The following is a 21,767-nucleotide window of genomic DNA, read 5'->3' as shown; positions in this document are numbered from 1 at the left end:
CCAAAAATGTAACGATGAGTTCTCGTAATTTGCCATTAAACATTAGGCAATTTTATTTTAGCAAATAACTACAAACAAAAAAGCAATAATCACAATTTGGATATAAAAAACTCACTATATAGTCAAAAAATAATGTTCATTTATTTAAGTGTTCAGTCGACACTCTGAAGGTAGCCTCGCTTCCCCCTACCGGCGGAAAAGCGGCATTGCAGAAGATTATGATCTCTTAAGGTGGAACGGGAACACTGATGGAGAGTTAAGGTGGACCGGAGATTTAAATTAGAACCTCGTCTTCGGCCGGTTGCGCAGCAGCAGGAGGAGGGCGCAGCGCGGCCCTGTCGCGTTTCGTAAACCTCCGGTTTTAAATGACAGGCGCTCGGCCGCACCGGCAGCATTGAACGCTGCTCACGGGCGGAACATGGACCACCAGAGACCCGCGAACATGCCGTCCGACCCGACAGGACAGCAGGTAACGCGTCTCTCCGAGGGACACTTAATAACCGCCGTTCTGCGCTGTTAGCCGCGTTAGCTAATGAACGTCTGCGAGGAGCGCGGATAAAACGCTTCGTTTCATAACGTCCCATAGTCATTTCTGAACGTCAGGGGGTTCCACCTGCTTCAGTGGGGTAGAACCCAGCGTTGTCCTCGCGCTACGTTTAGAACCTTCATGACGTCACGTGATTAGACAGTGGGACCGTGTAAACAGCTTAACTCTTGTCTAACACTACTTTTAACACTTCATTTATGGTTTAATTGTGGGTTTATTCGTGCATTTTGAACGCCGTCCGTTTCATTTTGTCATAAGAAGATACGTCATCAGCCCGAGCGACAGATTCTGTGCCGAAAACAGATTAGAGAAAAAAAAATATATATATATATATATATATATATATATATACACACACAGCAAAAACAAGTCTATGTAAAGGTTTTCGCTGTTTTTCTTATTTATTTATCTCGAACTAATATATACGATAGATTTAGATCGGAAAACGACGTTTCGTAATAATTACTTAATAGAAGTGAAAGTGAAGTGATTGTCAACACTGCAGCACAGCACACTGGTGACACAGCGAAATGTGTCCTCAGGGGACGGTCCTCGGTGGTTCGGGATTCGAACCAGCCACCTTCCGATTACAGGTCTGCTTCCTTACCTGCCAGGCCACCACTTTTTATTGTTTATTTAACACAACTGTACCAAAAAGAATAATAAATATATTTAAATAATGAATGGAGGTTTTTAGGTGGCAGACTTTGGTTGACAAATTGAAATGCAAGACTAATTGTTGCTTATAAAATTCCGCTCTACACGTATATTCATTAACAGACACTTCCAGCTAATAGTCATTTACTACATGAACAAAGTTTTTACCCATGTGATGACTTTTTTTTTAATTAACAGAACAATTGTTTCCTATGATAAACGACATACATAAAATATTGTTTATTTCTAAACAACTGTTCTGTATGTAATACACAAATGTATAATTATATGATAATGAGTGAATGTTGTTTTAAGCGCTATAATAGCTTGATCTTTAGCTGTAAAAACTGGAATTGTGTGTTCTGCGATTTTCCAGAACGGCCACACCGGTGCAGAACACAGCAACTCGGAAGCGGAACAGGAGCCACTGCTAAGAGAGAACCCACGACGCTTCGTGATCTTCCCCATTCAGTACCCGGACATGTGGAAGATGTACAAGCAGGCACAGGCATCGTTTTGGACGGTGGAGGAGGTGTGTGGTGGTCAGCCTGTGGTCAGTGTTGGGTTCTTGGGTGGTTCTGAAATAACTGACGTGGTATTCTTGTCCGCGGGAGATAGGTTGATTTGTCCAAGGACCTGGTTCACTGGGACAGGCTAAAGCCGGACGAGAAACACTTTATATCCCACGTCCTGGCTTTTTTTGCAGCAAGCGATGGCATTGTCAACGAGAACCTTGTGAGTGGGCATTCTTTTCTTTATTTCTCTGGAATTTCTGTGTAGAAAAAATGTATTTTGAACTTCATTTGACCTCATGTCGTACAGGTTCAACGGTTCAGTCAGGAAGTGCAGATTCCAGAGGCACGATCCTTTTATGGATTCCAGATCCTCATGGAGAACATCCACTCTGAGATGTACAGCATGCTCATCAACACCTACATCAGGGATCTCCATCAACGGTAAGACAGCGTATTGGCCAGTATAGGTTTGATCAAAGCCAAAGTCCAATCACAAACAAGGTTTCTGCAATCCGTCATTGCAGAATCCTGGAATTCAAAAAAATGTTCCAGTTAACCCTACGTTTGGAAAGAGTACGAATCCTGTGGGAATGACTTGTTTACACAAGTTGGACAAGGGTTAACCTGATCAGATAATCTCCTTACACACTTCATCCACCGTATTGTCTGCAGGACGACTGTGGTTTGCTGTAAGAAGATCTTTTTTTCTTCCAGGGTGCACGTGTAGCTCTCTTTCAGTTGTACAGAACTTCCTGTGGCCTACACAGCTGCAGTTGCACAAAGTGAACGTTTTGATAAAAAAAAAAAAACACATTCCTTTTCAGCATACATTTAATCATCACCTTTTTGTAGGGATTACTTGTTCAATGCCATTCAGACGATTCCCTGTGTGAAACGAAAAGCTGACTGGGCTCTCCAGTGGATCTCTGACACCAAGTCAAGCTTTGGTATGTTAACCTGTGTAATTTAATATTGTCCCCCCCCATGCTTTTTATACACAGTTACTTAGAAACAATCAATAATAGTACATGATGATGTTAATTAGTAATTTTTCACCCTTGTATTTTTTGCAAAAATGTAACAAAGCATTAAATTTCATTAATGATTAAGGAAGATGAGAGTATTGCAATGAACAGAAGAGAAATATCTTTTTGTTTTTCTTTGCAGGGGAGCGTTTAGTGGCTTTTGCTGCCGTGGAGGGGATCTTCTTTTCCGGCTCCTTTGCCGCCATCTACTGGTTGAAGAAAAGAGGCCTGATGCCCGGCCTCACCTACTCCAATGAGCTGATCAGCAGAGACGAGGTTATTCTTCACCCCCCCCCCCCCCCCCCCCCCCCCCCCCCCCCCCCTTACTCCACACAGAGGTTTCCTTTCCCTAAGCCGGCTTCCATGTTTGCACTCATGTCGTTGCAGGGCCTGCACTGTAATTTCGCCTGCCTCCTTTACAGCTACCTGATGAGAAAGCCTTCAGAGGACTTAGTTAGAAGGATCATTTCAGAAGCAGTCAGTATTGAGCAGGTCAGTTGTACTTTTTTTTTTTTCCCAATTCTGCTTGTGAATTGTATTGCACTTTTCAAAACTTTAATTTTTTTTTACAGGAGAAGATGATTTACATTGCTATGTTATTTGAACACCCCACATGAGACGTGAAGTAAATATAAATGATCTATATGACCGTGCTTTTATGTTGTTTTGTTTTGGTTTTTTGCAGGAGTTTCAGACACATGCCTTGCCAGTTGATCTCATTGGTATCAACTGTTCTCTGATGAACCAGTATATCGAGTTTGTGGCCGACCGCCTATTGACAGATCTAGGATTACCCAAAGTGAGTCATAATTGAAATGTTTTTTTTTATATCCAGTAATATGAAATGTTATTAAGCAGCAAAGTATGAACTGCTCTGCTCATGTAATCTGCTCGTGAGCTCTGCCCATGTAATCCATTGCATCGTGTTATTGTCACCTTGCCATGCAATCCAGTGAGAATGGAACAAGAAGCCACAAACCATAAAATGTATTTTATCTCTTTGTTTCAAAGGTGTTTCTCTCTGAAAACCCCTTTGACTTCATGGAGTCAATTTCACTGGAAGGAAAAACGAACTTCTTTGAAAAGCGCGTTGCAGAGTACCAGAGACTGGGAGTGATGTCGAACACAATGGACTGTGAATTCACACTAGATGCCGATTTTTAATGTTCAGAGAGATTTTATTTATTATATGCTTACTTTGAGTATTTATTCAGTGTTTTTCACACGATACCATCTACTCTGGTGCTGTTGGATTCCAAGTACATGTTTCCAGGGACACTAGAGCCCTTCTGAAGTTTTATAAATTCAGGGTTTGTATAAAACTCATTTGACTTCTGTCTCATGTCTACATCATTTTCTTTTTACCACATCCTCCCCCAAGCACAGGACTTATTTCTGTTCTGTTGTGGTTTATGGAAAGGTTTCACATTTTTCAGTGTTGAATGCTCCATGCACACTCAAATAAATAAATAAAATAATGAATGATGCCTGTTGAATGGAAAGAAAAACAGCATAATTCTATTACAATCAGAGGACCTTTTGAGCAAGTCCATAACACATTTTTATTAGTTCAACGTGGCAAATTAAAATGCCCTTTAACCTTTACATACAGTAAAGTGAAGTAATTGTCATTGTGAAACAGCACAGCGCACGGTGTGACCTCTGCATTTAACCGTCACCTTTGGTGAGCAGTGGGCAGCCATGGGAAGCAGTGTGTGGGGACGGTGCTTTGCTCAGTGGCACCTTCTGATTACAGGTCTGTTTCCTTAGGCCAACAGGCCTACCACTACCATAACACACATTAGAAATTCACCAAGTAAAAACATGGAATCAAAACCAATCATAATGCCCGAATGTACTTTTAAATGTATGGAGATGAATAAGCAGTATTTATTGTCATGAGGCAACAACCTGCGGGCATATCTGCCCTCTATAAATCAGGTTATTCCATCCGTCCAGACCAGTTTGGCCATCATTTCAACAGACGTATACACAAAACAAGTACAAGAATTTACGTCATGTTTTGAACACTGGTACAAAATGCCCTTGCTTAGAGGGGTAACAAATACTCGAAATCGTCGAAATGGCCGCGCTGCTCCTTTAAAACTGTCAAATTAAGCTCCGCCTCTGACAGTCGCTTTGTCTCCTGTTGCCAGGTTTGATTAATGCAGCCGACGTTTGTTAAGTCCACAGGGCCACGCGTACAGGTTTAAACTTGTGGCTTTTCGTTTTTGTTTAGTGACCGTCTCTCGGTAGCACGATAAAGTCTGGGCGAGCTCTGCAAGAAGTCCCGTGGTCCATTTCGGAAGAAGCGATCCGATCTGATCTGGCAACACAGGTCGTCTATTTGTCCTGCTCCGGTAGCTGCCTCCTGCCTGCCCGCCTGACTGGCTGGAAAGATGGCAGCAGACTGGCAGGGTTTAGCCTCTCAGCAGGCCGAGCTGATAGCGAGCCGTCTCCGCGAGATCATATCCTCCGGCCTGAAGCACCTCAATAGCGAGTTCGGGCTTGAGGTCGATTTCCGGGCCGAGCTTTGCCCGTCGTGGGCCATCCTGTCGACGGCGCTGGTCGGGCTGCTGCTGGTGGTCGCGCTGACGTGGGCAGCGGCCTGCAGCGGCGGAGGACTCTTCGGTGGAAGAAAGCGACCTGCCGTGGTCGCCGAGAACCGACGTGACAGCATAAAGGTCCCCGAGATCAAGGCCGCCAAAGCCGAGGAGCCGAAGAAGAAGAACAAGAAGAAATCTGCGGAGAAGGTAACCAGGGGGCCGTTGGGGCAGAATGGAACTTTCGGCTTCTCCAGCTCTGTAGCTAACACGTCAGATTCCATTGACCAGTTCATCGCTAATATCTACGCCTGGTCAGTGGTCGGGCCATTATGATCGAAACGGCGAAGTGGCAGCGCGGCGTGTCCATGCAGGACCCCGACATTTTAACGCCGAGCAGGTTTCAGACTAGAGAACAAAGGCGAACGGGAGCGTCGCTCTGCTCTGCGATTCGGTTCGCTCGGCTCCGTCTGGGCTCGAGTCGCGGGGACCGGGGCAGGTCGGCGTTTACTGTGCGAAATCCGTCTGGGGCTTTTGTCGTTTTGGAAACGGCAGCAGCGCAAAAGGCCAGAGCTGCCGGGCTCGGAGCCAATGGCCACACGACACGTCATCCACCCGAAAAGTCGTATTTAGGAACGCTCGTTGATTCGCAACATGTATAATTATATCATTTATATTTGCTTTTTTAATTTACTGCATGTCTGTTTTTTATGTATATTGTTCGATTCAGTTTGATTTTTAGATACTGTTTTTTTTGTTGTAGAAATGGCTGATTTTATTAGGATGCATAGGACGTGATTAAACATAATTAATGGAAAAATATAACCTTCAGACGCTAATTATATATATATATATATATATATATATATATATATCACACTGTATGTGTGTCATAAATTAAGATATCTGAGATTAATATTGAAATTGTTGCTGTTGTAATAACTCATATTATGAACATATATTATCTTTCCTCTGTAATGGTGCCTGTAATCGTTAACAGAAATGTTTTCACACAGAGACCTCAACCAAATGGTCGCACTGTGCCAGAAATACAAGAGGAAGCTAAAGTGACTGCAGAAACCCCCAAGCCACAGCCTGAGGTTAAGGCCGAGAAGGTGTGTGTGTTTTTTTTTTTTTTTTTTTTTTCTCTTTCAAGAGATTAAGACTTTTTGCACTGTTGAGTTGCTGATGAACTCTCTGTTGGTAAGGTGGACCCCTGATATATGGATTTCCTTGAAGGGCCATAAAATCTAGGCCTGATCACCATGTTTTTTTTTTATTGGCACTGCTGGCAGCCAAGTGATTTTCTGGACAAATGTATATATGTGTGTGTGTGTAACCTGTATCTTTATAGTGGCTGTGTTAATCACTGTTCTGCTTTTTAATTTGTGTTGTACACTTGGAACCAATCTGTTTTAGATTAAGAAAACCAAGAAGAAGCCAAAAGCTGATGTGAAGCAGACACAGGGCACGACCTCTGCAGATGGCAGAGAGCCTGATGAAGGTATGAGGTTGTCTGCATATTTTAATTGTAGCGTAAGCGCAGTGGGTTTCCTTTTTCACAATTCCCTCTGTCGGCCTGCTCTTTTTAAGGCACCTGGGAGACCAAAATCAGTAACCGTGAGAAGCGCCAGCAGCGCAGGAAAGACAAAGGGCCCAACGATGGTAGTCCAGGAGGAGTGAACAGTGTTGGCCACCAGGTGGAGCAGCCGCCCCTCTCTACTCCGGTCAAAACAAAGAAAAAGAAGGGTATGACCCTCGGATGGACGGGCGTCTGAACCGCCTTATTATTTAGACAGTTCGGTTGATCTTACTTTTTCCGGACGGTCTAATAGAAACGCTTGTTGGTGCCACTGAGGTGCCACTGAGCAAAGCACCGTCCCCACACACTGCTCCCCAGGCGCCTGTCATGGCTGCCCACTGCTCACTCAGGGTGATGGTTAAAAGCAGAGGGCAAATTTCACTGTGTGCACCGTGTGCTGTGCTGCTGTGTTTCACATGTGACAATCACTTCACTTTTTTCTATGTCTGTGTGTAACGTGTATTTCTCGTACTTCCTTCCTTACACACACAGCTTAGTGTTGAGGGTGCTTGTGGCCTAGTGGGTAAAACACTCTCAAATAAACCAGAAGACCACATAGGTTGTCATAGGTTGAAACCGCGCTGCATTTGTGTCCCTGAGCAAGACACTTAACCATCAGTGTCTCCAGGGGGACTGTCCCTGTATCTACTGGTTTTATGTCGCTCTGGATAAGGGCGTCTGGTAAATGCTGTAAACGCATTAAAATCACCACTCTTGTCCTGTTTTCCCTTCCTCTTGTAGACCCTGGTCACGCCAAGGCTGGGAAAGCTGACGCCGCTTTGCCACAAGGTACCAAATTAGAGTTTGTCTTTGTAAGAGACAGTGGGAGTAATGTGATGCATCTTGGTCACATGACTCTCGTTTTGTCACCAGCCAACTGGAACGATGTGCCATCAGTGAATGGCGGAGGGTGGAACGAAAGCACCGTGAAGCTTTCATCCAAAGCCCCCAAGGGAGACGGCGAGAAGTGGTCTGGTCTGGTGAAGATGTCCGGACACAGGAACCCTGATCCGATGCATTGGGCACAAGATGCTGACGGTACTGGTGGTACTTCCTACTGACCCATGAACATTTTGCGCAGTTTAAGACTAATTCGTATGAGCTAATTGAAGTGATAATTTTCCAGGTGTAAACTGTAATTTGGCTTAAAATGCTGTGTGGGTGTGAGAGCCCGGTGAAGACGTTTGACTGCTGTATTTGTTTTGTAGGAGGGTCTTGGACCAGCGTGGACAGGAGAACGAAAGCAGAAGTGAACTCTGTGCTAAGACTGAAGCCTTCAGGTGAGCGGCGCTGCTCGCTGGGGAGCCGTTGTGGCCTTGACGATGGTGAATAACCCCCGAAACCTTCCCCCTGTTCGTTCCAGGTGGAGAACTCGCTCCCAAGCCTGTTCCAGTTACCCAGCTGACTATGAATGTTGACAACGAGTGGTCTGGCTTCAGTAAGAGCTGTCGATTTTACAGAATTTATCACATGATCGTAGTATATGTAGATTGTAGTGTGTGTCCGTTGTTTTATATTATTTCTCTGTTTTAAGATGGATTGGGGGCGGCAGACCCCTCTTCCGACTGGAACGCACCCACGGAGTTGTGGGGTAACTATGAGGAGCCGCAGGGAACTGCACCCCTCCTTCAGACTGCCCTCTTGAACCAAATGGTATGAAATCCAGACATCCATGTGTTAAAGAGGCAACAGCAGAGCTTTTTGGTTAGAACTGAAACGGTTTCCTCTCAGAATGTCCGATTTTATTCCAATCAGTCTGTGTACATGTGTTATTTGTTATTAATCAGGTATTAATTCTTTCTGTTTTAATTTAAAAAAACAAAATTAAGGTGCAGGAGTCGGATGATGATAAAGAGAAAGGGGACTCTGTCGCTGGCGGAAGTGGCAAGTCCAAAAAGAAGAAAAAGAAGAAGAAGCCGGAGAAAGAAGATGGTGCTAACCAGGTAAGAGGATTACTTCCCTGCAACTCTGCTAAAAGGGTCATGGAGGCTTCCAGAACTCCAGACTCTCTCTCTCTCTCTCTCTCTCTGTGTGAAGCTAAACACCTCCCACACTCTAGCGCTTAGTCATGTTCGGAGCTGCTTTGGCACGTCCTACATCTGCTGCCTGATGATGCTGGAGTGTCTGGTGTGTCATATTTGGTGCAAATAAGAGATTTTCCTTAACTCCTCCTTTCCAGGACAACCCACTGGTAAAGCCCCAGACGCACGTGCCGTTGCCTGTCCCGGTCACGGCGGCCGCCAAGCAGGGCATCCCCGCGTCCTCTCAGAGTGAGTGGGTCACACTTTTAATCGCAGATAAACTATGAAATTAAGGTCGGCGTGGGGAAATGGGGTCTGGAGTTACGATGTATTTAGGCTGTCTGAGGTCAAATGTTAGAAGCGTTGATAAAATAATAATAACAATAATGCCCTGTTAAATATGCAGACTTATCACACACGAATGCTTTCACAGATTTACTTTTTACTTTTAATGTGTGATTTATTTATTTATGCTGTTTTCAGAAAAGCCTGAACAGAACAAGGAACCTCCCAAACCACAGGTCCAGAAGAAAAAGGCAAGGAGGGAAACATGAAGTTTGATCCATGCCATTAATATGAAAATGGATGTGTAAAAAAAAACAAAACAAAAAAAAAAAAAAAACAACAATAGAAAAGAAACTTAAACACAAAATTCAAGGTTTATGCAATAACTACAGAGCGTCGAATTTTGATACAAAGTCAACCAACCACGACATCCGACATCCCATAATCGCTCAGTAGGACCGGCTCGGTTAACCAAGCAGCGCACTCTAGACTGAATCCTATCTACGTGCACTACTCCACCCCTCACCGCCGCCCGCTGAGCCACACTACCGATCGGAGGGTCGGGTCGAGCTGCGGCGAGGCACGAGGAACTTGTTCAATTGTGACGGACGAGTTTTTTTTTTTGCAAGATGTTTTATCAACTTTTATGATTGCTTTTCATGTCCAATCGTGGCTTCTGTTTTTTTTATCAGTTGCACAGAGTGAAGATGCACTCTTCTATGGGTTTTTTTTTTTTTTTTTTTTTTTTTTTGCCCCCCAAGCCACTCAATAGATACAGTCAAGAGTCGGTGAAGAACACTAAAGTCGAACTCTTCTGAAGAAATGGACCTTTCTTCCTCACTGACCTTAATAGTATTCTGTATTTGTTCGCCATCAGTTGTGTGGGTGTGTTTGTCTAGTTTTTTTATTTTTTTTTCCCCCCAACCTGAATATTTGTACATTAGCACGATCCAACGGTTTAAACTGCAGTACGTGATGCTTTCCTTCTCCTGTCGTGTATGGGATGAAAGGGCTTCTCTCTGTTCCACTCACTGTGTTTGCAGGTTTACCAGACCTGGGGTGGAGTTTTTTTTTTTTTTTTTTGTTTTTTTTCAATATGTTTTGAAAGTGATGTAGAGATGGACGCTCCATGCATTTAGAGCAGCTTTAATCTCAGTCAGGAATGAAAATTCTGTTGCCTTAACTCCCTAGCCCAATTTTTACTTTCAGAACATCTAATCTACAGTTCGATCCTTGGAGCTGTACTTACTCTTGCATGGACTTGATAAGCATTCTAGTTCCACTTGGAGCAGTTTGCTTCTTTCTTTCTTTCTTTTTTTTTTTTTTTTTTTATTGGCAACTCATGTGCGAACACCACTCACTGTAAATAGACCTTAATGAGTGAGGAGCGGCGGCGTCAGGCTTTAAGCGTTGAGAAGTTCTTTATTTTTATTTGTTTTTATATATATATATAATAACTTGTGGGGGGGGGGGTTGTTGCCTATTTTTGCTAATTTGTGGAAAGGATCTCATGTACAGCAGAGCTGCGTTCCAGGGGTGTGAATTTAAAAGGAAAAAAAAAAAAGTAAAATAAAAGGTGACTTGATTTTTAGTGTATTTATACCAGTCTTCTGAGAATGATCATGTTTACTGAAGTCAATGCAATATTTCTATGTTGATTTGTTAAAATAAATGATTTGATCTTTTAAACTTTTTATGTGTGTGTGTGTGATGTTTGTATCAGTGTCTGGGCCTCCGTTTATCTTTTCACATTCATCCTTCGCATTGACTGGAAGATTAAAAAACGGTTGCCGCGTCAAATTAGGTTTTTGCACTTAAAAATCTGTGTCATCGGCGGAGGGCCAGATTGGGCGCCTGTCTCCCACCCCGCCCGTCTGCAGCCTGGTCTCCGTCAATGTGGAGAGAGAGTCTCGTGGCACGTGTGCAGAGACTGACCTCGCTGGCCACTTTCCAATTTCGTATAAGGGTTTAATCCCTCCATCGTTCATGGAGTGATGGTGCATCCATCTCTAATATCTCTGATCACTGCTGCGGCACAGAAGTAGAAAAATTTGACATTTTGTTTTATTTAGCTTGTTGTGCAAAAACTCTTCCCAACATGAATTGTGAAATAGTTCAGGAAGAGAGTAAAAGTGTAAAGTTTTAATGTCCATGTTGATATGTAGAAATGTGGTAGTAGAATTGGGTGTTGCTATGTTAACAAAATTGCTTGCATCTTAGATGAATAGTGGGTTTTTGTCACAGTACTGTGTATATGTGAGCAAAAATAAATATATTTATTTAGCTGTGAAAATGCACACAACATGCATATGCACAGGATTTTAAATACATTTTGTTTGCTCAAAGATGTGTCCATATTAATGCCCGACCCCTCAGGTCAGGGCCATCAGCCATTTATAGTCCTGGTTTTACCTTCGATCCTTATCACCCATCAACCCTGCAGCAGTCAGATGTCCCTGAAATTCTTCTTCTGGTGACATCCAGTGTGACAGAACCTACAATTTGTAGGACGCTGGGTCATGACAGGCTTGGCTCCCCTGTTTTGGATCAATCCATGCATCTCTGACCCAAACCTGCACAGATTGGTCGAAACCTACAGCAAGCAAATAAGGCAACGACGGCTCAGTGTGCAACATTTACATTTACATTTATGGCATTTATCAGACGCTCTTATCCAGAGCGACTTACAATCAGTAGTTACAGGGACAGTCCCCCTGGAGCAACTTAGGGTTAAGTGTCTTGCTCAGGGACACAATGGTATTAAGTGGGGTTTGAACCTGTGACTCTGTAGTCTTCTGGTTCATAGGCAAGTGTGTTACCCACTAGGCTACTACCATCCCTGCAAGTATGATACAAGGCAATAAATAAAAAGTGGAAGTCACAGCTTAGAGCACTCAGTTATGAACCAGTCATGCCAGAACACAGACACATGTGCAATATCATCTCATCATCTCACTCTGTGCAATACCTCCAAAAATGTGCGAAACCTTCACGCAAGGTGCAATAGACTGTAAAAATCCTATGCAATTTGTATATATGTATATTTTTCGTATTATTCACCAGTGTAAATTGTATATAAAATGTGTACTACTATTCTATAGTAGTCTATCTTATTCTACTCCTCTACATACCAACTGCACCTTAAAATGCGTAGTTCCTTGAAAAGTGACAATGACAATAAAGATTTGTCCTATCCTACATATTTGACATTTTTTTCTTCTAAATGTATTTTTTTTTCCACTGTGGGATCATCAAATTTAAATAAAAAAAAAACCGACGAATTGCATCACCGGATTCGGGGTCACGTGGTGCCGCGACGAGCAGGATTAACGGGGACTGGACCGGGACGGTGCGGGACGGACGCATCCTCCGAATGCGGCGCCTGTGACGCGGACTTTTTTTTTTATTATTATTACCGACAACAGTCGCACGCCACGCGGACGCATTTATGAAATAGTCGTGATTCAGTTTCGTCGTGTTTGTCGGGTCGGAAAGATGATTTCCCCGTGGGACCGGTGGTACACCACCAGCTGCTGCCTCTGCTGTCATGTTCGGACCGGCACCATCATCCTGGGCGTGTGGTACATGGTGAGCACCGTGGTCTCCGCTGGCCATCTTGGCCGCTCGGGCATCGTTTTATTCCCATTTTTACCGGAGGAAACTCCCCAAAACGCCGTCGTGCGTACATTCACGTACTCGACTACGTACATTTACGAGCGTTCTAATGGCTAACGGGAGTTCCGTCGAATAGTCCTCACAAAACATCAATAATCAATTACGTTTTTATTAATTTGGCGTCCGACTGTACATTTCGTCGCTATTTGGGGGGGGGGGGGGCGTCGTTTATTTTCCACGTACTTACGTTACGTGTTTACGGGGTTTAACGTAACCTGCGTATTAATTAGAGCCACACGCGACCTTCGCGAAGCCTCTTTGTGACGTCACGGCACCAGGAGCCTAATCTTCAACTTCGCGTTTATTTCTAGATTTAAAGTCGCCAAAAATAAAGATGACAGAACCGATTTCTGCTGGGATTAAAGACTTAAACGTGACCAAATACAAATATAGGCCTTAAACTATGATGGCCTATATAATAGCAATCATGTATTAATCTTAATGTTATACACATGGTATATGTGTGTGTGTGTGTGTATAAAATTAAGATATATGTATTAAAATTAAGCTATAAAATTAAGATATATGTATACATGTGTGTGCATGTAAAACCCACAAGTGATGCGGTTAATAAATTTTTATATTTGTTTTTATTAATCCTGTGATTTGTGGGTTTTTTTCCATGGCGCTGTCCAACATTTCAGAAAGAATCCCCTTACTGCCTATCTACTACTGCTATCTACTGCCTCCCTAAGGGGGGGGGGGCTACAGAGGTCATATGGCGCGTGTGGGGCTTTCTGCGTCCGACATGTGACTAGTTATTGCAGCTTTGGAGGGTGGTTTCACTGTCTGTGTTCTCCCGTCAGCTCATCAATGCGGTGGTCCTCCTCATCCTGCTGTCGGCCCTCAACGACCCGGTTCAGTACCACTACCACCTCACCAGTGCCGAACTGGGCACGGACTTTGATGCCATGGACGATGCAAGTGAGTGCACGCGCCTGGCCAGTGCGGCGCGCATCCCTGACGCGGCCCTCTGGAAGGGATCAGCGCTGCCAGATACTTTGATTAAAACTGACTGTCCTAATTCCGAGCGGATTAAACACTCGGACGCATCGCTGCGTCAAGGCTCCCGTCCGGGTGCATCTTTGTCATGCCCTGGGACAGACGTGGCAGTAGTGTGTGACTATGGAGGCCCAATTCAAGGATATTAAATTGCATATATTACACAGACAAGGCAAATTGACTGGTATATCTTAACAAATGAATGAAACGTGCATGCAGGGAATGCTAGAGTATAAAAGGGTATTTATAGTCAAGTCAGGATCAAAATAATCATAATAGTAAAAGGTCAGAATATTGAATTTTTTCTTAATAGCAATTAGTAATTCTCAATTTCTTGTATCATGGCCCTGTGAGGGGCATTTTTATTCAAGTCTAGAAAACGTAAAAATTCAGCTGCATGTTCTGTGAATCGCCTGTAAAGATCATGTTCAACTTGTTTTAGAAATCTTTTTTTGACCACGTTTCTGTAGTTATAGTGCTTCCGCTGGTCAAAAGGGTAAACTTGAAGAAACTAACCATTCCAAATACAAAGAAATTATATTATATCACAAATTTGTGAAATTTATTAAACTGGTAAATTTAAAACAGAAAACCTGAGCTATGATTTATAAAATTTCAGTGTTTTTTTTAACAGGATTCTTTTTTTCCCTTTAGATATGTGTATTGCTACAGCCATCTCTTTACTCATGATTCTCATTTGCGGCATGGCAACCTACGGAGCTTATAAGGTAATTAACTCGCATCCTGTGCAGTTCATGCGGAAAAAAAAAAAAGTCATATGTGTGCATAACTTGTTTAAACATTTTCAGCATGGTCTGCAAAGATTGACTGAATGTTCTGACAACGTTGGGGGGGGTGGTGGTAGCCTAGTGGGTAACCCTGAATTGTTCCAGGGGGGAACTGTCCCTGTAACTACTGGATAAGGGTGTCTGCCAAATGGCGTAGATGTCAATGTTCGTCTACGCAAATTCGAATTAGAATAACCCACGCCAACGTCTTTATTCACAGCAACATGCCGCATGGATCATTCCGTTCTTTTGCTACCAAATCTTCGACTTTGCCCTTAACACCCTGGTGGCGATCAGCGTTGTGGTGTACCCCAATACTGTCCAGGACTACTTGCAGCAGTTGGTGAGGCTCGTTCCAGTTCTGCTGCCGTTCTACAAACTGTTCCGTTTCTCATGATCCGATGCATTATTCATCTGTGCTCACAGCCCGGGACCTTTCCGTACAAAGAGGACATCATGTCCACAAACAACATGTGCCTAGTTTTTGCAGTTCTCGTGTTTGTCGGCTGCATTCTGGCCTTCAAGGTAAGGCGCGAGCTGATTGTTTGCACTTTCCGGATGAAAGTGACACGAAGCAATATTTCAAGCCAGATGCCAGATTGTTTGAGGCATCTCTTTGCATATAAAATATATGCAGTACTGACAGCTACTTTGTACTGTGATTCAGACATCGCAATCATTTTCCTTGTATTTTAGCAAACAGCAAATAGCACCTTACAATTAAATATACACTATGAGCCTGGAGTTTGGTATATTTTAAACAAATGAACAACACTTTGCATTTAAAACGTTTTAGTGCAAGAAGACACTATAACTGCGAGTCAGATACATTTGTTTTAAGCGTAGAGATAATAGACTGAATATCTCAGTATCGTAAAATGACTCCTGGTGTAAATGATTTATGTGATAAAGCAGTTTCTTAGCCTGTTCCATTATTCACACTTGGTGTCATTTTCACTGACCTGCTTACTGGAACAGCATTCCAGTGGCTCGTGTTAGGAGATACCTGGCACTGTGGCATGATGGGTAAAGTGTGTAACGGCGTTGCCGGCGACAGATGGCGCCGCCATGATGGATGCCTTGTATTCCAGTGTTACATGGTTACGTGTTGTTTTTTTTTTTCGAGGATTATCTGTTCACATCTGATGCGCCTTGATAGGATTGGCGATATTACGGCTTTATGTAATCAGCGAGAGAAATCTCTTCAATTTGCTTCTGAATTGCTGTCGTCTCAGGGCCCGTTGCCGGCTGACGCTTTTTTATTTTTTATTTGATTTTGCCCAGGCCTACCTGATCGCCTGTGTCTGGAACTGCTACAGATACGTCAGTGGAAGAGGGACCACAGAGGTCCTGGTTTATGTCACCACGAACGACACCACAGTAAGTAAAGGACGCCGCCCATCCGCTGGTTTATCTCCTGATGTTTCTCCTCCTTCCACAGCATCAGCCAACTGGTTCAAGCGCCGCGCACTGCCAATGGCGTCCCTGAGCAAGACACTTAAAGACCTAAAAGTTCACTTAAATTTTAGCCGGTATCTACTGGTATTGCATTTTTTACAAGTGTGCAGAATTTGGTAGAACCCCTTAAAATGTCAGAAATAAGCATTCATATTCCTCTCCTATTCCTATAATGAGGTTTAATGTTAATGCGAGAAGAATCGGGGAGTGGCTGTTTGAGTGTCGTCGGTACCAATCCCCCCTCAGATCCTTCTGTTCTGGTGGCCTGATCAAGATCTCCCCATTATATCCGAATGTTAATAACGCTGTAAAACCGCCACTGTTCAGATGTAATGTGTTGCAGTGAATTAAAGTATTGCGAGCTCAGTGACTTAATTGGTGTTTAAATGGCGAGAGAAATGCTGGACATACCACAGTCGTCTTTGTTAATGACTTTATGTAAGGTTTATTCTGGGTGTCGGTTGGCGCTCTGCTCGTCGCCGCGAGGCCAGCACAGCGCTCTCTGCTTTCGGGCCGTTATGTAACTGTCCGGGCCCTGTCCACTTCGCTTAAGATCCTCGCTGTTTTGCCAGGGCTGTCCTGACTTTGCCCGCCTCCTTCCGGACCGAATTCAAATCCCGCTCTCAGCGTTTCATTAGCAGTTTTGTAACGGCCCAGGAAGCACGAGCGGACAAGAGATGCTGCGGGAGGCCGATTCAGCACTCCGATGTGCTGACGCTGTCGCTCTGACTCTCCGCAGGTGCTGCTGCCCCCCTACGAAGAGGCCGTTGCCATCCCGCCGAAGGAGCCGCCCCCCCAGTACGTTTCGGCATGAGGGAGAGAGGAGACAAAAGATCCCCAGAACCCGCCACCCACCCCCCATTCGTCCCCTCTCCGATGAAAGGACCTTTCCCAGCCTCCTCCTGCCCTCCAGTCAGGCCTCCTGTCTGTGTGCTGCAGCGTGACGTTTTTTTGCCCCTTTCCTCCCGTGACTTTGAAACGTCCTTCTCCTCCGCAGGGTCCCCCCGCCGTCTTGGCAACGCGTCGCTGTGCACCAGCACCCGTTGCGTTTTGCACTTTTTTGGCCGTCATGTGTGCGTTAGTCAATTATTTCTGTCACAGCCCCGCGCCCCCAACCTTTAAATACTGTGAACTGCACTGAAACGGTGCAAATATCCAATGTTTCAATGCAGTGCCACGCCCTGTGAGGTTGAAAGAGAGAGAGCACCTTTTTCAATACTGTGTCCCTGGTATCTGAATGTAAAGACTAGGGTACGTTTCCTACTGCGTGTTTTTTTTTTTTTTTTTTATTAGAAGCTGTGCTGTGAGCATTAGTTCAGTGTTTGTTGTGTACGTGTTTGATTTTTAACAAAAAGACACGTCTTCCTTAAATGTTGCAATATCATGATCCATGAACCCATTCGTTCTTTTGGGACATAATCGTAGCACAAACGCTCCCCCCTGCAAAAAAATATATATATATACAACAGACAGGTCTGTGGAAATGTGCTGCTACTGTGTGGATTATGTGGATTTTTGTGTTTCTATATTGGCAACTGTGTTGACCAAAATGTTTTTCCCCCCCTTATTTGCACATGAAGATTTATGAAAGATGTGATGTAGTCAGTGTTGCCAGATCAAGCGGATTTGAATTCCACTTGATGGGTAAAAAAAAAAAAAAAAGGTGTAGGTGCATCTTTGTGAACACATGCACCTACATGATTTTTAAATCATTAAAAACAATTTGACAAATGCAAGTTAAAAAAAAAATGCAGCCGCGGCAATTCATGTACTGAAGGAAAAAGGTCTGTCTGATCTGTCGCCTGTGTCTGGCAACACTGGTTGTATTTGGCATCGTTTCCAAATTTTCAGCCTTTGAATAATTCAGCAGACTGCTTCCTTAAACACTAGATTGTTAGTAGGTGTTTTTCAAAAAGAAAAAAGTTTTTATAAAAGCTATGCAAGGCCACAAAGAGTAAAACTTTACCCTGGATCTAGTAGTTAAGGCAAACTTCGGGTGCGATGATGGACAGATGTCACACAGATGTCACGGTTGGTGTTTGTTCCTGGATTTTGCCTCTTTCGACAACGATTGATTCGTCTGGGCAGAACGGTGGCTTTTTAATGATTCAGGGCTGCCGGGTTCCGAGCGATCATTTAAGCCGAGTGACCTACTTACACCAGATGGGAAAACGAGGACGTTTTCAACGAGTGTTGCACTGTCATGCATTCTGTCTGTTGGATCCGCACATTTCTTAACAAGAATTAAAAAAAAAAAACTGTTCAACTGTTCACCTCTGCAGTCCTCTTTGTCACCCGCGGCAGCACGCTGGGTCCGTTCACACGCCAGGCTGGGCAGCCAGAGGAAGACGAGAGTGGATTTGCGGCAGTCGGGGGCGACGGGAGAGAGGCTGCCACGACGAGACGCTTCATCTACTTCCTCCGGCCCGACAGGCGAGGAGAGAAGCGGGTCGGCCTCGGCCTCGGGAGCTCGACCTCCTCTTCCCCACCGCCGCCAAGGCGGCTTGAAATGTTAATGCGTGCTGTTGCGATCCTCTCCACCCTCGCCACTTCAGTCCCGTTTCGTAGCGGTTACCCGAGGGGATCCTTCACACAAGATCACGGTCACCAGCGCAGCCTGGCATGTCGCAGCCTTTAAGGTTGGAAGGCGCTGCTGGCACGTACGCAGGTTGCATAATGCTGCTCGAGTACATGTATGACAAAGGCAATCAAACTCCTCTAATTGTCACTCAATTTCAGCATTTCAGAATAACTCATTTTCACCACTAGACATCCTTCCACTACAGACATGGGTATAACCGTAAATGTACAAATCTCTTGCTGCGCCGGACATGAGCGGGTCCTTGCATTTTTCCAGGAGCTGAGCCATAAGCCCACAGGCACCAAGACACACAAACAGGTTACGAAACGAGTGGTCCCTACCTGTTACGTAATTCTAACCAACCGCGAGCCACGGCGAGGTAATTCGCACGGTAATGCCTTCATGCAAGGGCATTAAAACGTCCCAAATGTGCGAATGGATCAAAATGAAATTCCAACATCTGTGCACACGGACTCGGGGAGGGGGGGATTAACCCAAACTCACACCTGTTGTGTGCAGAATTGAGGTACAGCTCTCCAGTATTTACTTTATGGCCTGTTCAGGATGGTGCTAAACATATATAAAAGGGGGTACTTTAAATTGCAGAACAGTTTTATGATCAGGAATAGTAATATTTATTTTAAGCATTTGGACAGTGTATTGCTTTTCCAAAACGAAAGGAAAGAGCCCAACAGAGTAATCATTTGAAACAGATTTATTTATAAGAACGGTGCCGAGGAGACAGGTCTACTTCTCGCCTTGCTGCTGCTGCTGCTGCTGCTCTGGCATGCTTCTGATGATGTCAGAATCGCCTATGAGGGGAGAGGGGCAAACAAAAGGAGCAGATGCAGTCAGTAAGGCTGCAGTGACAAGTATTTCAAGAAATTTCAACAAATGACGTGACACAAAACTGACGCCGAGGGACGATGGAGACTGTTTACAGTGTAGAAAAAAAAAAAACGTTGCCATCAGCCCGACTAACGAAAAGAAAAAATGAAATAACTCACCGGGGTCGATAATTGCCAGTGTGCACACCCTGTAGTATTTACCACAGGCTGTGCCCAGCTCAATGTTGTTTCCACTGTAGTGGTGGACACCAGTCTTGGCCAACATGGCGTAGTACTCGATCTCAGATTTCCTGAAAAACCAGAGCCCACCACTGATTTTGGAATATTTCTTCAACACAATAACATGCGGCCAAATTAACGCAGTGTGATCGCATTTTGTAGCTGGTATTTTGACCAATTACAGTACCATACCTAAACGTAATGTGTGCGTAAAAGCAACACACTGGCACTTACCTCAGAGCAGGGCAGTTGTTGGCCAGGATGACCAGCTTGGCTTTGCCCTGCCGGATCATCTTCTGCGACTGTTTGTATCCCAGAACGTATTTACCGCTCTTCATGACCAGCTGGAGCCGGGAGTTGATGGACTCCAAGGACTTTTTCTGTGAAAGGGTCGCATTGAAAACTCATGTGACACATGGATTCCAACATTGTTTGAGACCATTAATAAAGTAATCAGTTCAGGGTCAATAGGACCCCGAACATGAATACAAATAATTTAATTTGCTCTGTTGGTAGTGGCGGCCTAGTGGTTAGGAAGCGGCCCCGTAATCAGAAGGTTGCCGGTTCGAATCCCGATTCGCCAAGGTGGCACTGAGAAAAGCACCACCCCCCCACACTGCTCCCCGGGTGCGTGTCATGGCTGCCCACTGTTCACTCAGGGTGATGGGTTAAATGCAGAGGACAAATTTCACTGTGTGCATCATGTGCTGTGCTGCTGTGTATCACAAGTGACAATCACTTCACTTTAAGAAAGTTACAAGTTAGTCTAAGTATTCTCTAACGAGTAAAGTATTTTGAAAATACTGTTAAGAGTCTAGGTGAGAGGTGGAGGGAACATGCGAGCTGTACTGGAGGTTCGGAGAATGTGAGGTATAATACGGGCCGTGAGGTAGGATGGTGCTGCCCCGCGTTTGGCTTTGTTGGCTGGCGTCAGTATTTTGGATCTGATGTGGGGCGGGAAGCTACTGGGAGCGTAGCAGTGGGGAAGGATTCGGTAAGGTGCTGCTGTGTTCTGTAATAGTTGTAGAGGCATATCTGCTAAAAAGAGTTACAGTAATCCAGTTGTGAGATTACTAGGGACTGAACAAGTATCTGTCATGATAGATAAGGGCAGATCTGTGGCCAGTCGTGGCCTAGTGGTTAAGAAAGTGGGCCCCGTAATCAGAAGGTTGCCGGTTCGAATCCCAATACATGAAGGTGCCACTGAGCAAAGCACCGTCCCCACACACTGCTCCCCGGGCGCCTGTCATGGCTGCCCACTGCTCACCAAGGGTGATGGTTAAATACAGAGGACACATTTCGTCGTGTCACCGTGTGCTGTGCTGCAGTACTTCACAATGACAATCACTTCACGTCTGATTTTGCACGTGATAATATCACAATTCTGAAGGGGGGCAACTTCTGATTTGTAGTTTACAGTAATAATATTAATAAACACCGACTATTTAACAGCACTCGTCTCCATTAATCTAATTACAGGTCGTTAAAAGCACGTAATAAGCACCACAGCTGATCTACGCAGGTGGTAACGGAAACTAACGACAACTGTCGGCCGCGCCTTCACGTAAACACGTTCCTTTTAGTGCGAACAGCAGAACGTTGTCGCTCTTTTATTTTCTGACCGAGAGACTTCTGAGCGGTCGCGGCTAGCCGTTAGCCGCCAGCTAACCACACATCCACGTGAACCGGCCTGCGCCCAGCATGCAGCGCGGCGCTGCGCGACTCACCGTTTTTTTTGCGGCCACCATGGTTGCCGTTGAGTCCGGTCAGGACAACCTAAACGTACCGAGACACAAAGGGCACATTTTAAACGTCAACACCAGGCCACTCGCGGCGCGGCGCGCCAGCTACGTGCGCCGATATTTCACTGTAAACCAAGAGCTTCGCCCACCGCTTGAGATCCCCAATATGGCCTCGAAGAGAAAGGACTTCCCATGGTGCACCGCGCCGCGAGGTTTGGCCCTGGTTATCGCGAGAGTAAGTTTTGCGGCTATAAGCAACCGTAATTCCCATTTAAATAT

At 44.6% G+C, this 21,767-nt stretch overlaps 4 protein-coding genes across 4 annotated transcripts; 3 read left to right on the top strand and 1 right to left on the bottom strand.

Moving 5' to 3' along the window:
- The first annotated feature begins 273 nt into the window (after window positions 1-273).
- Window positions 274-4,226, top strand: rrm2b (ribonucleotide reductase M2 b). Its single transcript, XM_028963409.1, has 9 exons — window positions 274-469; window positions 1,581-1,736; window positions 1,823-1,939; window positions 2,027-2,160; window positions 2,572-2,666; window positions 2,887-3,020; window positions 3,132-3,236; window positions 3,430-3,543; window positions 3,756-4,226. The coding sequence occupies exons 1-9, from the start codon at window positions 419-421 to the stop codon at window positions 3,906-3,908; spliced, it is 1,059 nt and encodes a 352-aa protein (XP_028819242.1). The 5' UTR covers window positions 274-418; the 3' UTR covers window positions 3,909-4,226.
- Window positions 4,227-5,112: 886 nt separating this feature from the next.
- mtdha (metadherin a) lies at window positions 5,113-10,869 on the top strand. The gene is made up of 12 exons (XM_028963408.1): window positions 5,113-5,497; window positions 6,304-6,402; window positions 6,707-6,791; window positions 6,881-7,036; window positions 7,611-7,658; window positions 7,743-7,907; window positions 8,078-8,149; window positions 8,233-8,307; window positions 8,404-8,522; window positions 8,699-8,812; window positions 9,049-9,139; window positions 9,374-10,869. Exons 1-12 carry the CDS (start codon window positions 5,144-5,146, stop codon window positions 9,442-9,444), a joined length of 1,449 nt encoding a protein of 482 aa, XP_028819241.1. The 5' UTR covers window positions 5,113-5,143; the 3' UTR covers window positions 9,445-10,869.
- A 1,645-nt stretch (window positions 10,870-12,514) lies between these two features.
- On the top strand, window positions 12,515-18,369 carry laptm4b (lysosomal protein transmembrane 4 beta). The gene is made up of 7 exons (XM_028964209.1): window positions 12,515-12,763; window positions 13,657-13,774; window positions 14,507-14,580; window positions 14,861-14,983; window positions 15,067-15,165; window positions 15,925-16,020; window positions 16,838-18,369. Exons 1-7 carry the CDS (start codon window positions 12,671-12,673, stop codon window positions 16,910-16,912), a joined length of 678 nt encoding a protein of 225 aa, XP_028820042.1. The 5' UTR covers window positions 12,515-12,670; the 3' UTR covers window positions 16,913-18,369.
- A 1,010-nt stretch (window positions 18,370-19,379) lies between these two features.
- On the bottom strand, window positions 19,380-21,680 carry LOC114770355 (60S ribosomal protein L30-like). The gene is made up of 5 exons (XM_028964210.1): window positions 21,638-21,680; window positions 21,474-21,522; window positions 19,981-20,126; window positions 19,687-19,817; window positions 19,380-19,491 (listed from the first exon to the last, which is right to left on the bottom strand). The coding sequence occupies exons 2-5, from the start codon at window positions 21,492-21,494 to the stop codon at window positions 19,427-19,429; spliced, it is 363 nt and encodes a 120-aa protein (XP_028820043.1). The 5' UTR covers window positions 21,495-21,522; window positions 21,638-21,680; the 3' UTR covers window positions 19,380-19,426.
- Window positions 21,681-21,767: the final 87 nt, after the last annotated feature.

This window comes from Denticeps clupeoides, chromosome 20 (genome assembly GCF_900700375.1).
Source record: "Denticeps clupeoides chromosome 20, fDenClu1.1, whole genome shotgun sequence".
Taxonomy (NCBI): Eukaryota; Metazoa; Chordata; class Actinopteri; order Clupeiformes; family Denticipitidae; genus Denticeps; species Denticeps clupeoides.
The sequence above is the reverse complement of the archived record's forward strand: the minus strand, read 5'-3'. Positions and strand labels throughout refer to the sequence as shown.

Bases quoted from the DNA above. Each gene is read 5' to 3' on its own strand.
- LOC114770355 (XM_028964210.1), bottom strand. From the start codon at position 21,494: ATGGTGGCCGCAAAAAAAACG. The intron at 19,818-19,980 runs GTAAGTGCCAGT...CTGGTTTTTCAG, and splicing joins AACAACTGCCCTGCTCTGAG to GAAATCTGAGATCGAGTACT. The intron at 19,492-19,686 runs GTGAGTTATTTC...CTCCCCTCATAG, and splicing joins ACTGGCAATTATCGACCCCG to GCGATTCTGACATCATCAGA.
- mtdha (XM_028963408.1), top strand. From the start codon at position 5,144: ATGGCAGCAGACTGGCAGGGTTTAGCCTCTCAGCAGGCCGAGCTGATA. The intron at 7,037-7,610 runs GTATGACCCTCG...TTCCTCTTGTAG, and splicing joins CAAAACAAAGAAAAAGAAGG to ACCCTGGTCACGCCAAGGCT. The intron at 7,659-7,742 runs GTACCAAATTAG...TTTTGTCACCAG, and splicing joins TGACGCCGCTTTGCCACAAG to CCAACTGGAACGATGTGCCA.
- rrm2b (XM_028963409.1), top strand. From the start codon at position 419: ATGGACCACCAGAGACCCGCGAACATGCCGTCCGACCCGACAGGACAG. The intron at 470-1,580 runs GTAACGCGTCTC...GCGATTTTCCAG, and splicing joins CCGACCCGACAGGACAGCAG to AACGGCCACACCGGTGCAGA. The intron at 1,940-2,026 runs GTGAGTGGGCAT...CATGTCGTACAG, and splicing joins GCATTGTCAACGAGAACCTT to GTTCAACGGTTCAGTCAGGA.
- laptm4b (XM_028964209.1), top strand. From the start codon at position 12,671: ATGATTTCCCCGTGGGACCGGTGGTACACCACCAGCTGCTGCCTCTGC. The intron at 14,581-14,860 runs GTAATTAACTCG...CTTTATTCACAG, and splicing joins CAACCTACGGAGCTTATAAG to CAACATGCCGCATGGATCAT. The intron at 15,166-15,924 runs GTAAGGCGCGAG...GATTTTGCCCAG, and splicing joins GCTGCATTCTGGCCTTCAAG to GCCTACCTGATCGCCTGTGT.